This window comes from Strix uralensis, chromosome 10 (genome assembly GCF_047716275.1).
Source record: "Strix uralensis isolate ZFMK-TIS-50842 chromosome 10, bStrUra1, whole genome shotgun sequence".
NCBI lineage: Eukaryota > Metazoa > Chordata > Aves > Strigiformes > Strigidae > Strix > Strix uralensis.
This window is the reverse complement of record NC_133981.1, coordinates 13911947-13928167: the sequence shown is the minus strand read 5'-3', so window position 1 is coordinate 13928167 and position 16221 is coordinate 13911947. Positions and strand designations below refer to the sequence as shown.

The window sequence follows — 16221 nt, the reverse complement described above, 5'->3', positions numbered from 1 at the left end:
AGAGAGGAGCTGAAAACACAGGTCTTTGTGCACCAGGCTTACTATCTGCAGGATCCAGCGTTCGGCTGCAGTCACTGATACTGCTGGGTGCGACTGATTGTTCATAAACAGTAATTCAGGGATGATAAAAAGATGTTGTTAAAAGAGCAGCAAGCTCCTCCTCTAGTGCAAGTTCTTTTTTTGGTCTGTTGCTACAGCAACTCTCTACTAAGAACAAAGATGACAGCAAGATATTAAATTTTTCAGCAACTCAATTGACTCTTGATTTGCCTTCTTTTTTTGCCTTCAGTAACTGAATCCTACTCCACTAATTGTGTTAGTTCTCAGATAGAAATCATGCCTTCCTGCGACAAGAATTCCTGTGTTTTTTTTCTCCTTCCCCTTAGAAACCAATTAAATCAAATTAACTTATTTAAATCAGTGGGTGATTATAGACACTAGATTTCTTGGCTTTCTTTTGCATGTGGACATCATGTATTTTAAGCCACAACTCACATTCTGTACCAAAATCCTCAAAGCCTTAATATTCTTTAAGAAGAAACAAACAGTTCTTGGCAAGTTCGGTTTTGACAAAGTTCAATTTATGCCAATGGCGCAGATCAGAAATGTATAATCTAAATTACTGTAACAGAGGTCGTCTGAATTCATGAATGTTAAGATTGTTTTTAAAACACTACTGCATTTCAGTTCTTTTCCCCGACCCTGTGGTGTTTCTTTCTTATCGGGCAGACGATGAGGCGGCCGCGGGGTCTGTACCTCTGGGGGTTCACTTCTGCACATACAAGGACACCCCGCTGCAGGGGGACGGTTTGGCAAAGGACCCGCATGGCTGTTGGCGGGACCCGCATCTCCAGAGCCCCAGCACTGGGCTGGCGGAGGTCAGGGGCTCCTGCGTGGAGACCGTTAGAGCTGAGCCTTCGGAGCAGCTGTTCTGCGGTGCTGTGTTGGACTGTGCCCACGTGTGCCACGTGTGCCGGGCGCTGCTCCGGGCAGGGCTAATTCTGCTCATCCTGGCGGGAGGTGGCTGCGAGTGTGGGAAAGGCCGGTGAAGTCTGTCTTGGTGACACAAAATGTGGGCTGCTACTAAAGCTGTGATGGACTCCTGGGAGCAGGTAACCAGGGGAGAACAGCAGCATCCCAGATGGGCAAAGCACGGGTCACATCACATCCAAATTACAATTCCAGCTGCAAGGAGCTGAACAGGTCAGTAGCGAAGCCCTGATGTCCTTGGGGAGCCCGGCTGGAGAGGGCTTGGGAGGGGCTGGACAGCGGCAGGCACAGGGGGAAAGGGAAATGGGGAGGAACATCAGTGTGCAGGGAAAGGGGGGGGACTGTCACCTGTGGAGTATGACATATTTAGCTTTAATTATAACTAGCAGTATAGCTCAGGCAGCTCCAGCTTCAGCATGGTGTGTACCGGAGGGACTGGCCCAAGCAGAAGGTTGGGCCACCACAGTTTTAGCACAAGATTAAACTAAGGAAGTAGAGCAACGGCGTGAACCAGAAACAAGGTTCCTGCTGCTTTTTCCCTGAAAGCTGTTGTGCAAGAGCACTTATCAATGGACTTAAGTAGTCCAGGGCAAAGGACTCCAACCTGTCCTGTGGATGGGACTTAAAGAGCTACCTGGATTGCCGATGCATACCCTGGGTATTAACATGCACATGGCAACGTTGTGCAGGGGATGTCCTTCCTGAAGAGCCTGGGACAACAGACCCCCCCAACCTGTCTCAGGGGCAGCTGTGGATATCCTAAGAGGAAGGATGTGGGTCAGTTTGGAGGCTCCAGCTCTGAAGACGGGTGTCTCCAAGCCCCTTCCACCACGGCTCGGGTCCCTGCACCCATCGGAACGGGCACTGGGTGCCCCTTCCCTGCAGCAGCGGCTGCACAGGCACCAGCAGAACCTGCAGATCGCAGCAGAGAAACGAAAGCACAGCTTTGACTGCACGGTCTTGGTAATCTCCCCGAGGAAATCAGAGGTAGCAGATCTCTAGCAGGAAACTGTCAGCAAGAGACCTTTCACAACCGCTTGAGCAATGTGCAGTGCAACTTTGGCCTTGCGCAGTTACACCAAATTCTGAGTAGATCGTGACTCAAATGCCTTTTACAGGAGAATTATAGCTACTGGGAAGAATTGCTGTTGCCAAGTTGTTTATCATAATACCTCGCACTTCCAGTTACCAGCAAATATTCCCATTTCTTACAGTGACTTGAATTATTGACCAGCGTAATGCTAAATTCTACCATTACTACAAAGGCTTAAAAATGGTAACAGTAAAAAAGACAGGTATCCAGGTGGGCTCATATTTTTAGAGTGCTCTTTTTCTTCTCTGAATATTAATGTCTTCAGAGATACTACACTCATATTTTTTGAAGTTATCCTTCTACTTACAACTGAGATGTTGGAAACCCAAATAAAAATAAAAAGCAAACTTCTAGGATGCTTTACCTGAAAAGGAACATGCTTGCTCTCCAAATTACATCCTCCTACGCGAACTGTTTGTCAGGCAAAGAAGCCCTCTTTGCTAAGAGTTCTGAGTAAAAATAGGCTTGTTACCTGTGGACATTAGTGAAGGTAAACTGCAAATAACCTGGAGAATAGATGGTGGAAGTTGCTTACAGTAAATTTGCTGCACCCAGTCTTGTCTGGTGCTGTCCACAGCAGATCACTGTTCCAAAAGATTCCCAACACTGCTGCGTTGGCTCAGGGCTGTTGTTGCAGGACACAGGGCGAGCTCCAGCACAGATGAGCCCCTGGCCCTGCCACCAGCTTCAGCACCACAGCTCGTGCTGAGCGTCACTTCCAGGACTGCTAAGGAGGGAGTCCAGGTCAGCTCACCTTGTCCTTGTAGATCTGCACTGGAAAACCCACATAGTGTAAGAAAGCCCGTAGATGGAAGTGACAGCAACTGCTTCTGGTTTCCTTTTGTTCCCCTCACAGTTGCAGCTTTTCTTTGTTCATGACCCCATGGACACCGCTCTCTCCCGTGCTGTTCGAGGTGTGCTCTGTCCCTCCAGGATTGCAGTGAAGCAGTTACAGGTTTGGGGTATTTTGGTGCATACTGTGGGGCTGCTGGGAAGGGCCATCTCCAGTCTCCTGGTGGGAGAGGGGAAGAGGAGGAATCTGCAGGATATGTCCGGGAGTCAGAGCTGTAGTTGGTGATGCAGAGTGCAGTAGGCAGGCTATCAAGATTCGTATGAAGCACGGGCAGAAAGGGGCTGCTGTTTCCTGGGTCTGCTCCCTAGTTTGTTCTTCCAGCTCTGTATCTGGCTAAGGAACCATACCAGTACCATCCTAGAGAAACGCGACACATTTTTCATCTGAGTATCTCAAATGGCTCTGGAATGTCTCAAGCCTTGCAGCCTCCCAGAGTTTTCATACGGAAAATCTAAGGCATATGGAAATCAGGATTTGTCTCTGGATGCAGTTATTTTGGGTGTGAAGGCAGGATCCATCGGTATAGGTATGTCAGTGCCGAGTTACAATGGCACTTCACTACGCACAGACAAAAAAGGGCACAGAGGGAGAACTAGTTCTCTTGTTAATATGACAAGATAACAGCACTTAGCTGGCAGGAAGGAGGATACAAAGTTCAAAAAACCAAAGGTGATGTAGCGCAGCACAAACATGTCTCCAACCCGTTTATTCTTACAGTGGGAAACATGTACGTGGAAGTCTTTCCAGCGGTCCAGCTATACTGATGCCCTGCGACATCCGCAGAGCAGACACACCATCAGGGCTGGATTCATGTTCCCTAGTTCATATTTTGTAGATTTCATTCCACAGCTGATCCCCCTGAAGCTGAGTGCTCTCTGTGTGAGCAGTCTCCCTGAGGCTGGCTGCTCTCGGCCATTTGCTGAAGGTGACACAAGCCTGAGGAAGAGCCCACATCTCCTGGCGACTCCTGAGCCCAGCCCGGAGCAGTTGCTGTCACCAAGCAGGGGGCTGCGGCAGCTTCCCAGGTCGGTTGCCCAGGGTCCTGCGACAACCTAAGGTAAAGGTTGTACCCCTTCCCCAACCCCTCACACCAAGGTATGGTAGAAACCTGCCTCTGGAAGATCTCAGGAAGGTAGAAAGATCAAGGAAGAGCTGGGGTCACGCAGCGTGAGCTGCCGTACTCTGGGATGGGTCACGGCGGCAGTGCCGCAGCTGTTCACACTTCACGCGCATGAAGTTGTGGAAGGTTTTAGCCCACAGCTCCATGTGGGTATCAGCTGGGGCTCAGCACGCCCACCCAGCCTGGCTCCAGCCTGCCCTTCCGAAGCCTCCCTGATGTGGGAGCTGGTACCGCCACAGGGGCTGCCCGACTTTCGGTAATACTGTGCCACTACCTCTGGAAATGGTACCTGCATGTCCTTCTAGGGCAGCCGTGGATATGTTAAGCATATTGTGAAACACAGGCTGAAGCTGGAAACAAATAGTGCAAGGCAGCTTCTGCCTAAAGAATTTTCCTTAATTTAGGAGTTGCTTTAAGCAAACATTACCTCTGCTTCCTGAGCACACACAAGGCTACTGCCCTGGAAATAACATGCATTAGCCTTACTGGAGTGACCACGTTGCCATAGTTACTGTTGGTTTCTCTATACCTCAAGCTTGAAGTATTTATTATGATTAAAGCCCATCCCATCCCATTCTTCATTTAAAAATTCTGTGTTGGAAGTGTCACAAAGTGAATTACAATGTAATCCTTCCTTTTAAAAAGCTGTTTTAAGTAGAAATTCCACAAATGATCTTAGACATTGATATTTATTAAAGATCATTAATTTGTGATTTGATTATTTTTCCTCAGATATCACTGCTTGTTTATTCTTAGTGATATCTGAATAGCAGAAAATCCTGATGCTATTATATAATTTCACGATTGCTTTTTTTTTTCTTTTACCACTCTATTGCAGACCAAGATGTTTTACAGCCTCAGATATTCAACTTTGACCTCAGAGGCAGCCAATCTGGCAGGAAAATCAAAATCTGTCCTATGACACAGCTTGTTATTAGAAAATTTTGGTATTTGCTCTATACTTGTGAATGTTACAAGGAGAAGTAACTGCTGCTGGGATTAATCTGTTACAAAATGGCCTGTGCTTCTCTTTTTCTGTTTTTGTTGTTTTTTTTGTGCAGAGAGCAAGCTCTGAACTCTAAGGCCCCAACCATACTGGCCTTTGCTGCAGAGGCACACAGCATCTTTATCCCAGTGTGGTTTGTTACAAGCACGTAATTATTATGCAAGTGAGCTTCCCTTGCTCTGGGACATACATTGTGTAGGACAGATCCTGTCACGTCCCAAGGGCACCCTCTCCAGAGTCCCAACACTCCTGGAGGTTCATTCTCTGACACCCCTCAGCTTTCCTTGGCTCCACTTCCCAGCCCCGCTCCCAGCACAGCCCCGGGCAGTCTTTTTGCCACAAGGCTGACCCCAAGCTTAGGCTGGGACTCATGCAGGGCGTCCAGCCCCTTCCCGATTCCCTGGCAGGGAACGCAACCGCATTTGTTGCTTGCAGACAGCTGGGTTTGTGCTTGCCCGTGGCTAGTGCCAGCGGCAGCCCTCTGCCCCAATGTGTGTGAGGCTGCGGGCGAGGGGTTTCCAGTGGCATCACAGTCAGACCCCCCAAGGCCGACAGCTGTGGGACTGTCACTTGGCTTCCAGAATGTTTGTTATTATTCTTCTTTCGCACTAGAGTGGTTCTGCCAAGAGCTGTGTTTTTATGTGGAGCAAGATTTACTACCGAACTCATGCTTTTGGAGCAGCGGGTAAACATTTAGTGTGAATAGTGAGCATTAGTGGTGAGGATTGTGTGGGTCCTCTGTAGCGGACTGAGGTTTATCTCCTGACCCTTTTGTTTGACAGGTGATTTATTATGGCCAGTAAAATGCCTGAGACACTCCCATTTTCTCCTTTCTTCAATTACAATGTCCTACTATTTTCTTGTTTTCATGCCTGCACCCAGACACCCTGGGATCAGCTCCTCGCCTGGCTCAACCCGTTCCTCTCTTATGGCCTGTTACATGTCTGATTTTCTGGACAGAATCCCTCTCAATGAAAAATCTCGCCATGTTCCCATCTGTACAAATTTGTGTTATTTTTCTATTTTCCATTATCACAGCTGCTAGGAGCTTAATAGATCTCTGATCTTTTTTTCCATTTCCCCATGTCAGCTGTTACATTGCTCACCACCAAAAACTCCTCACCCAACCTAAGTAGAATTTTGGAGATAAGTTTGTCTTCCAGCCACCTCCCTGCACACAGCATTTTGACTCGTTCTTGTCTGCCTTTTGCATCGTCCATTCTACTACACAATAGCGTGCCGTACTGCTGGCCCGCTCATTTGTCCCATCCCACCATTCTCAGCACTGTGAAACTCCTCAGACGGAGCTAAATTGTATTTCAAAGATATTTTGACACAAAACGTTAAGGGTATTGGTGAGTGGTGCAAACAAAACTGGAGCGAGGGGCAGGGCCGGCGTGTTCCCTGCACTGCTGAGGGTTTACAGCTGGTCGACAGACACGGAGTGGGCACAGCATCCTGGTTTCCCCATCCCAAACTAACAGCTTCCCCTCCCTCACCTCTTTTCTTTATCTCAGTTCAGCAACTGATGTTTTTCCTTCCAGTGAAGGACAACTGAGGGGTTGACACTCCTCCGCTTATGTTTCCCTAATCCAGCCCCACCTTCCTGGCTGAGGACAGGGAAGCACCTGGGTCCCTCCTGCATCCTTTCAGCCCACCCCAGGATTCCTCACAGCCTCTTTCTTTCTCCACTTGTTTCCTCCTGCCCCTTTCGTGCTGGCTGCACCCAACCCTCCCCCCATTCCTACCCCTTCTCCCCACTTGGCTTCCTTGGTTCCTCTGTGCCCGGCTCAGGGATCGGGGGCTCACCAGCGGCACCACTGCCTCACCAGGGTGTGCCGGGGCTGCCCTGCGCCCCGCTCCCGCCCGGCAGAGACGCTCAGTCAGGGACTCCAGTGGCTCTGTGGGTCTGCACACTGGCACAAAGTGAATCCCAGAGAGCAGCTCCACCGAGTCGCTTGCTCGTGTCCCTGTCGCTTTGCGCCTTGATGGCTGCCGTCCCCACTTGCTCACCTCCTGGGGAGGTTTGCTCCTCCGAACCCCAGGCTGTTGGAGCAGAGCATCACCCCGCTTCATCCACACAGCAAACTGCTCCTAGAGACCCTCACCAGCTCACGGGCTGCTTCTGCCCCGCCACTAAAGGCTGACTATGACCCATGCTCATAGCCGCTGTTCCAGTGCCCCCTCCTCCCCTGCGGTCCCTGTGCCCTCCCTGTGCCCAGCGGGGGTGTAAAGCAGGTTGCTGTCCTCCCTCTGCGAAAGGCTGGGAGCTCCTCAGCCCTCACGGCAGCCGGGAGCAATGGCTGTTCAGCCCCACAACCCTGAGCCTTGGCGTTCCGCAAAGGCCGCTGCTTCCCCCAGCCGCGCTTTCTTTGTCTCCCTCCCCTCCGGGTCTTTTTATGGCTGCTGGAAATGCAGAATGCTCTTCTGTGTTGCCTGCTAGGGCTAGGTAAATTATTTGTTTAATAGGCTTGGTTTATTTTTTGTAAGCTGGCAGAATAACTGTGAATCATCAAATCTCCCTGAATTCACTCCACACAAGATGCCAACAAAAGGATTCATTATGCAGAGCAGTAACCGGAGTGTAGCTGGGGTTGGACAGAGAAACCATACAGTGGGGCTGGCTCCCAAGGGCTGGATACGCAGGCGCTGCCGGCGCAAGGCCTAGTGTGTGCCGCTCTGAAAACTCATTCCCGACAACACTCTCTGTGTTTTATCATGACGCTGGGTGTCCCAACTACTCTTTCTTACTTGATCAGCAATGTCCTGAAAAAGAGCCTTCAATAGTATTGCTGCTTCTGTGAGAATGAACATTTTTTCCTTTTTTTCCCCAACTGTTAACAAAAAATGACAAATGTATTCAAGTGCAGCCCCTTTCTCAAAACAACTTCTGGGTGAAATTGGAGAACTCAGTGGGATCAGACCCTTAGTTTGCAAAGGGGATTCCTCTCCCGTCCACCCACTCCCTGGTCCCTCGTACGTCACACCCTGATCTTGCATGGGGCTCCGCAGTGAATGCGTGTGCTGCAGTCATGTGCAAGGCTCTATTTCTGCAGAAATGGTGCCCACAAAGAGGAGATTTTCCAACTTTTACATCCCTAATTTAGCTGTCTCGGCTGCAAGCTTTCAGCTCCCAGCCCGGTGGGAGGGGAGGCTGCTCCCACGGGTGCTGGGGACCCCTGAGCGAGCCAGTGCCTGCCCAGAGTGGGTGTTGCTGCCTGGCTCCCCCGGCCACGCAGCATCGTCCCTGCTCCCCTGCCCAGCCTCGCACATCGTGTATTTCCAAACATGATTTGCCTAAAATACATGTATTTCAGTGATTGCCCAAGGAGCCAGGGCCAGGGTTAACGTAACGATGAATTAAGAGAAGGGAGAATGAACCTCTACCTCCACGAGCCAGCCTGCAGATGCACCACAGGGCGATGCTCTGTCAGGATTACCCAAAGCAGGACTTTCTCTCCTCAAAATGGCCTTTTACGTGTGCACTGGGCCAGCTCCCGGGGCTGGAAAAGAAAAAGCACACTTGTTTGTTTCTCTGAACAACAGGGTTTGCCGTGTTTTGGGACCTGGAGCTTTCCCGATGCGGTTTTAAAAGACAGCGCCAGTCAGAAGATAGCGTGGCTTGTGCTGAACAGCCCTTGAATTAAATGTACACCATCAACCTCCCCCGTGCCGCTGCGCTCGTGCCCGTTTCGTGCTGGTAAATCCCTCGCGGCCGAGGTTTTGGCCTGTGGGTATGGATCCGGCGTGCCTTTGTGGAGGCGAGGGGCGGCTGCGTGGGGCGGCGAGGACAGGGGTGCCTTGGAGGTGGGGTACGCTGTGGCCCTGGAGGCACGGCCCAGCGCCCCTCTGCTTCCCTGCGGGGCACGTCACCCGGGTGCCTCAGCCGCCAACTGTTTTATTGTTAATCTTGTAATAGCTGACACTTTTGCTTCAGAGGAACAACTTCTCTAATACGGAAAGCTTATCCGTGCTAAACCAGCGCGGGCCTTCGGCCCTCGCAGCTGTGACGGCGCGCTTCCCGGGAGGCTGGAGCACCCGGTAACGGTGACGGACCCCAGGCGCGGTGCGCGGCTGACGGGGTGGAGCGTTCGGGGGGTGCAGTCACCGCGCCGGGAGAGCGCGCAGGGCCGCAGAGCACCCCGGCGGGGCCGAGGCAGCGGCCCGGGGGCGGCGGGGACCCCCCGCCCTCCCCGCGCTCCCTCAGCGGGGCCGCCCCCGCCCCACGGGCGTCCCCGGGGTCGCCCCCCCCAGCCCGCAAGGGCCGGACCCCGCCGGGGGCGTGGGGCGGTGGGAGGAGACAGGGCGCGAGGCCGCCCGCCCCGCCCCGCCCCTCGCGGCGGCCCCGCCCCGCCCCGCGCGCAACCTGAGCGCGGGAGCGGCGCCAGGGCCCCGCCTCGGCTGGGCTCGGCTTTGCTGGGCTGGGCTCAGCGCGGTGCGGTTGGGCTGGGCTCGGCGCGGCGCGGCGCGGCGGGTCCCGCCGAGGTCCGGGCGGTGCGCGGCGCCGCCAATGAAGGCAGGCGCGGGCGGCGGCGGGGCCGCGAGTGGCTGAGGCGGCGGCGGCGGCGGCGGCTGAGGCGGCGCGGCGCGGTGCGGAGGGGCGCGGAGCGGAGCGGGTGTCCCGGCGGAGCCCGCGCCCTCCCGCAAGATGTCATCGCAGGGCAAGTTCAAGAAGGACAAAGAGATCATCGCTGACTACGAGGCGCAAGTCAAAGGTGCGGAGCGGGGCCGCTGCATTGCGGGGCAGGGCGGCGGGGCCCGCCTTTGTGTGCGGGGCGGGCCGGGCCGGGCCGGGCCTGGCTGCGGGGTTCGGCGTCGCCCTTTCCCGCGCCTCCTCCGCGGGCCGTGGCCGGGGCGGGCGGCGGCTCCGCGGAGGTACCGGCCGCGGGTGCCGGGGACGGGTGGGGGGAGCCCGGCGTCCGGGGCGGCTGCGGTCGTTAAATCATTAAACCCCGAACCTGGCCCGTTAAATGTGACCGGCGCCCACCTGGGCGGCGTCCCCGCTCCGAGCAGCCGCCGGCCGGGGGGACGGCCCGCCCGCGCCTGAGGAGAGGAGCTGAGGCGGGGTAGGAACGGCTGTTGAAAGGAGAAACGTGGGTTTTCTCGGTGTTTTTGTGCAGCCCCGATGAAGGCCTCCCTGGCGGGGAGGCACATTGATCTTGCAGGTCTTATGTAAGGAACTTTGCCGTGCGGCAGGCCCAGCGATCTCGGTCGTTATTATGCAAGTGCCAGTATTGCAGGGTGAAGACCTTTGAAGCAGACCGCTTGATTTCTAAATATTGCAGAAGAGTATAATTAAAGGTTATGTCTGTTGAGACCACTAAGCATCAAATGCCAGGCTCCAAATTAATTTTTATTGCAGCTAGTCTTATTATAGAAAAGTTGGTACCCTCTGAAACATCACAGATGTCTGCAGTCTAGTGAAAGACTGACTGTGTTAGAGTAGCTGTAGTCAGAAAAAAATTAGTCTGTTAGCCACCTCTCCATTACAAAAATAGGATTTTTAGTATCGGTAGCAAACTGTATTAACTGATGTTTTTGAATAACTTCAGTTTGTAAATCTACTCCTTATTGTAACAATTTCTAATTGTGTTAGTTGATGACAATTCCTTTTCCCACTTTCAGCTGGAGGATATTTAATGCATACTTAATGCCTTTTCATTAAGTTGCCTCCTTCGAGACCCCCTACTATTATATAAAATTGTCTCCAGTCTTCCTTTGGCTGTTTGTTTTATATAGGTATGCGTTCACCATTCTGTTGTGTTTAAGACAGTTAATGAAAAATATAAAATAGCTTTTCTGCAGCTTAACCCCTGAATGTGCAAACTAAACAGCTTTCCTATTTTCTCTAGAGGTCACTTAGCGTGTCGTCTCCTGAGCTCAGCTGGGTGATGTCTTATCTGCACGTACCCTGCTTTGGAGAGTGGCTGCTTAAGTGCTGCAGTGCAATGCCAGATGGAGGGATTTTGGGGAAGGGGCTGTCTGTTGATTCAGTGCCATTGTTTACTTTCTTGCATTTCAGTCTTTTGTAGTTGGCTTTGAAGAGTGATGTAACAGTCACAACATGCTCTGCTCAGTGCCAATTACCTTTCTGCTTGTGTGTAATTTGGGCAAATTGATGTTATTGCACCCTGCAGTTAAGCAGATGAAATATTCTTTTAGCCTGTGGTATTGTTCTGTTTTACGGGAGGGGATTTGCATTTATTGGTAGAGCCTGTCCCATGTTTCCACGTTGCTCTAGAAGATGTGCTGGGCTGGGTGGTTCCTGCTTCTGGGATGCTGGGGGCTGCAGAGGGGTAGCTGGAAGCAGGACTGGGTCTGATCTGTTCCAAAAGCTTCACTGCAGACATCTCCAGTACTTTTCCTTGTTGTTGTTTGTAACTGGAGTGCTCACTTGCCATGATCATTCTTGGCCCGACTTCTGTAGCCTCATGGTTTCCATATGTGAGGCAGTTAATTCTGGGGTTGTATATAAGGGTATTTTATTGCACCACAGCGATCACGTTTTGGGCTGCTTTTCTGGGCAGCTGTAATGCAGACAGTTTGCTGATGGCCTGGTAATAATTTCCTTGATACTATTCTGTGCCTAATTATACCTCCAGAAATGTCAATTTTCTGATTTAGGTTATTTGGTCTGTATTTTCATCTGAATAAAGGTTAATTCGGATGTGGTCAGGGCTTAACTGTGCCTGAAGCTGGGGTGAGGCAGGAAGAGTCAGACAACAGGGTCTGCATGTGCTGCCTGCCTGCTGCCTTTGAGGTGGTGGCAGCTCTGTCCCTGAGATGCATCGCGTCTGTCACAGGCCCAGCGTGGTCTCAGGGTGACCTCGGTGAGGTGAAGGAGCTCCGGTGCTCACGGCTGGTCCTGGCAGCCACCACTCTCGCTGTCACCTCCCTGCGGGGCCCAGGGCGGCTCGGACCTTCCTGCCTTGCTACACTGTCAGAGGAGGATAACGTCCGACTCCAGAGGAATCGGTGCAGAGGTCTGTTGTAGCCTGTGATTCGTCGTTAAATAGGGGCAGGGGAAGAAAATGTAACTGGGCAGAAAGGTTTAGTAAGAAGTCAGTGGTTGTTGTGTGTTGGTAGGGACCTGAGGGGGGCCAGGTGCCGAGGACGCTCTGCAGAGGGAACGGGGCTTTTTCTTTGATTAGTTGCGTACCACACGTGCAAACACCACAGATCTGTGTGTCGTCGGTGTCAGCAAAACCTGACATGGGGGAGGGTTTGTCATCATCTGAACCTGCTCCTGAGGCTGTGATGGTGACCATAAACACCCACCTCTGCCTCTGCTCCCCTTCTGCGAGGCCTCCTCTCGCTTGGCTCAACCTAGGGGTTTCATGTAGGCTGCCTCGTTATCCCAGATACCCTGCTTGTTTCCTTCTGGATCTGGTCGTTATTCAATTTGTATCTGAATCCCTGCTACCCTGTTGAAGACAGGTATGCAGGTCTCCAGAGAAAGACTAAAATGGAGAAGTAATAGTGAGAAAGAAAGAAAAGGGGGAGCGGTGGTGAGGAAGACTAATGGAAAGAAAATGTTGGTGCAGAAGAGCTGAGATATGAGGATGATAAAAGATGAAAACTTGAGGAAGTGATGTCCTGTTATGGAGCATGGGGCTGAAATCTGAATGCATACAGTGGTGGTCCCCGTGGCATGGTCAAGAAAATAGCAGGGAGAAAGGTGGAAAACTCTGCACGTGAACTCCAGGGAATGCATTGGCATGGGTGCCAGTGAAAGTAACTCACAGCAGAGGTGTGTTTAAAATGCATTTAAAGGTGGATGGCAGAGGGGATGGGGAATGCTCAGGGTGTTGGCCAGCGCAGAGGCTCTCGCAAGGCAGTAACCATCTAGCAGTGCCTGAAGTGCATAAAAAACCTCGAGGTGCCCCAGTATTGCTAGAGGAGCCTGACAGGCAACTGGGGATAACAGGATGGAAAAAAAAAAAAAAAGAGATGTTGCTTAGACTGATCTTTTAGGAAAGTTCTGCTGAAAGCCTTCTTGCTCGGGCTGTTGGGAGGTGGAGTAAAGGCCCAGAACTGTTCAGGGACAGTCTGTCAGTAACTGCAGCGTGGGAGTTGAGCCCTGCCCTGACATCCCACGCGCCAGGGTGCTGCGGCCCCAGTTAAAAAAATCAATGAGTCCACGCTTTGTGTGGGGAGCAGGACTGGTGTAAGCAGAGCTTAACTGGTGAATAATCTTCCTGCACAGGGGTGATTTATCAGCCATAACGAGTGTGTATCTCCTTTCCCTCCCTGGAGAATTGTGTCTGCTGTTCTCATGGTGGGAAGGAGTTGTCCTGAAAATGCTTTGAGAAGATAGAGGCTGTGTGCGGGGCGTGTGCCTGTGTGTGCCGCACAGGCTCCGGCTGGGGGGCTGGGGGGGCTGGTGGGCAGGGTGACAGGGCGCTGGCAGTGACGCGGAGTGCCCGAGGCTCTGGGTCAGTGCCGCTCCATTTTGAGGAGTGGAAGTGCTGAATCGTTGGTGCCCATGGGTGCTGCAGGCTGGCTGTCCTCACAGCAATCTGCAGTGTTTGCCATCTGCCCGTGCGTGGGGCCTGCTCTCCGTGAGCTCTCCTGGACATGCGCCTGCCCATGGCCTGGTGTCTCCTGTCGGCTGTCGTGCTGTTGGTCTGTCCATCCTGCTGCTGCTGACCCGCATCCTCAAGCTGTTGGGAGAGGAGAGGGCTGGCCCCTGGACTGGCAGCAGATGCTCTCTTGATGGTACCAGAAAGAAAATATTAAGGATACTTTTTAGGAGGCAGTTTCTTATTTGCCTTTCTTAGATTGGCAGAGAGGAATGGTTGGCTTAAAAATAAATGCCAGTAAAGATATGGCTGTGTATTTACAACTGCCACATTAAAGCTACTTGCGGAATACAGAGCACAGTAGATCCTTAGATGCATAATTTAAAGAGAGTGTTTTCAGACGTACAATTTTAATTGGTCTATCTGGCCAGAAAGATAAATAAATGACTTTTCCTCATTACTGTCGAATGCATGATTTGTTGCTTTAATGCAGCAAAACTAAACAGTTTTAATTATGTAGATGCAACTGTCTATGGCACAGCTTTGTAAATCTTGCAGAAAATTGGGCATTGTGTTGATTGGCTGTTTAATTTCAGATTGTTTCCTGAAGCTGTTCTTTAACCCTGGCAAAATTCAGGTCATTGTACAATGGATTTGGCTATTGTTGGCAGGAAGACTGCTGTGAGTCACTAGCAGCATCTTCTGCTGTGTGGCTGGCAGGTGAAAAGCATCCCTGGTGATCCGAAAGATGGTCGTCTTTAAATGGTGCAGCTGGCTGCACAGTGACAAGGGGATGATTTCTTGCACTTTTAGGACTCTTAGTTGCTGTGTAAATTGATAAAAGAACTAGAGTTTTGATGGATTTAGCATATAAAGACATTAAAAAGGCTTGCAAACCTGGGGCCAAAGAAAACTAATGTGTGTTCTTCCATTTTCCTAGGAGAACTGTAGCTTAGGTTAATTTACCATTGCTTGTTAGCTTTGTTTTACTTTTCTGTTGCAGTAGCTGCATCCCTTCTTTTATGTCTGTTCTCGTTTCCTACCTATTGCTCTCTTTCCACTTTGCTCAGAAAATTTGGGGAAAATTCCCATACCAAATTATGTTCTGGGATTATGGCTTGCTCAGGAGGTAAGCTTGGCTCCCAATTGAAGGAGGCATTGAGGCTTGAAACATGACAGCCCATTTAATAAAATGCTTCTGTGCAAAAGATGAGAAAGTTCCACCCCTTTGGGTGGGCTGGTAGGAAACTGCTAAATATTAATCACAGAAACAGATACAAAATTTCCACTGGCTTAATTATCTTCCCTCACAAAATGAGGGGCCGTGTGACCCGAGGGCCAGCTGGCATGCCTTGGCACAGCTCTGTCAGCTTCGGGGGAGTTGTCTGCAGCAGATAGCAGATCCTGATGAATCAGATCTAGTTTCTACTGTGAGGCTTCAGAATAACCGCTCAGCACTGCTCCTTGTTCGGTTGATTCCCATACAGATTTATTTGTTGTTATCTTTTGCTTACCCTCTGTTTCCTCAGTGGGGTCTGACAGCGTGGCCTTGACAGATGGGTTTTACACGAGACCTCCGTGAGTGGGACTGGGAGGGCCGTGTGAAGGGAATAGTGGAGAAGTATGTATGTGATTCATAATAAAGATTAATTGGCAGTCTCTAATGGAAACAAATTGAATCTATCGGAGATGTTTCCTGCAACGCTAAGGTCCGGAGCACTTTGATGGAGGCTGGGATGGTTCAACCGAGTCAGCAGGTTCCTGCATGCGGCCAGCCATCAGCAGCTCTACAGAGTTGCTGGTGGGATGGACCTTCCTGAAATGCCTCAGATCTGAGCCCCTCTGCAGTCAGACAGAGAGGAGAAGGAGTTGCCAGCTCGCTGAAATGCTCTGCAGCATGTGTACATGTGTGCTTGGGCACCTTGCTCTGGGTCAGAGGCAGCCGGTACGTGGCCCAACGCTCTCGCCGCCAGCTCTGCGGGTTCGGCACTGGGCGGTTGGCCTCATGGCAGACAGTGGAAGCAGAGTGTGCCAAGGCACTGGGGCTGCTATTTCTTGTCAAGATGTCGCTAAACCCAAAGATTCCCTAGGTGCATGGCTCTGTTTCAATGGGGAGCTGGGTGGAAAGCCTGTGTGCTGGCCTTCTAGCAGAATGTGGGGTGATATTTTGAGAAAAAGACAGGTGACATCACTGGAGTGTTTGTTTTTTTTTCCTGGTTAGACACAGCTCTTTGGCCCCAGCTGAAGCTGTTTAAGCAAACACAGCAGAGTGGAGGTGCCTCTGGCAGGATAAGCAGGAAAGCATTGCTTTACTTCTAAAGATGGAGAAGCCAGCAAAGAGAGTGATCAGGGGACAAGCCAGGAACCTTTTTCAGGACTTGCTTCTGCTGAGTCTAGGTCGCTGGCTTCTGCTGCCAGCCTGGGCCTTGTCTCCCAGCACCTCATGGTATACCTACGTGACATGATGGTGGGTGCGGGAGGCTGTGCTGCTCCTGCTGCGTGGTGAGTGAGCGGGGAGCTGAAGCTCTGGGTTAAAGCTCATTGGTGTGGCCAGACCCCCGGAATGGGGCAGAAGGTGCATTTAGCAGCCATGGTTCCTAAACCCTTGGATTCATGTGGAAGCATCCATGTAAAATG

General features: G+C 51.5%; 1 protein-coding gene across 4 annotated transcripts in view; it reads left to right on the top strand.

The window, feature by feature from the left end:
* The first annotated feature begins 9535 nt into the window (after window positions 1–9535).
* SRGAP3 (SLIT-ROBO Rho GTPase activating protein 3) overlaps window positions 9536–16221 on the top strand; it is a 125346-nt gene continuing 118660 nt past the window's right edge. For 3 of the 4 annotated variants that reach the window (XM_074879241.1, XM_074879240.1, XM_074879242.1), the window contains exon 1: window positions 9543–9777. In XM_074879241.1, the coding sequence (XP_074735342.1) occupies window positions 9711–9777 (67 nt within the window). In that variant the 5' untranslated portion in view covers window positions 9543–9710. Of the gene's footprint in view, window positions 9778–16221 lie in introns of all 4 variants that reach the window. The other variant, XR_012630259.1, reaches the window with a different exon arrangement.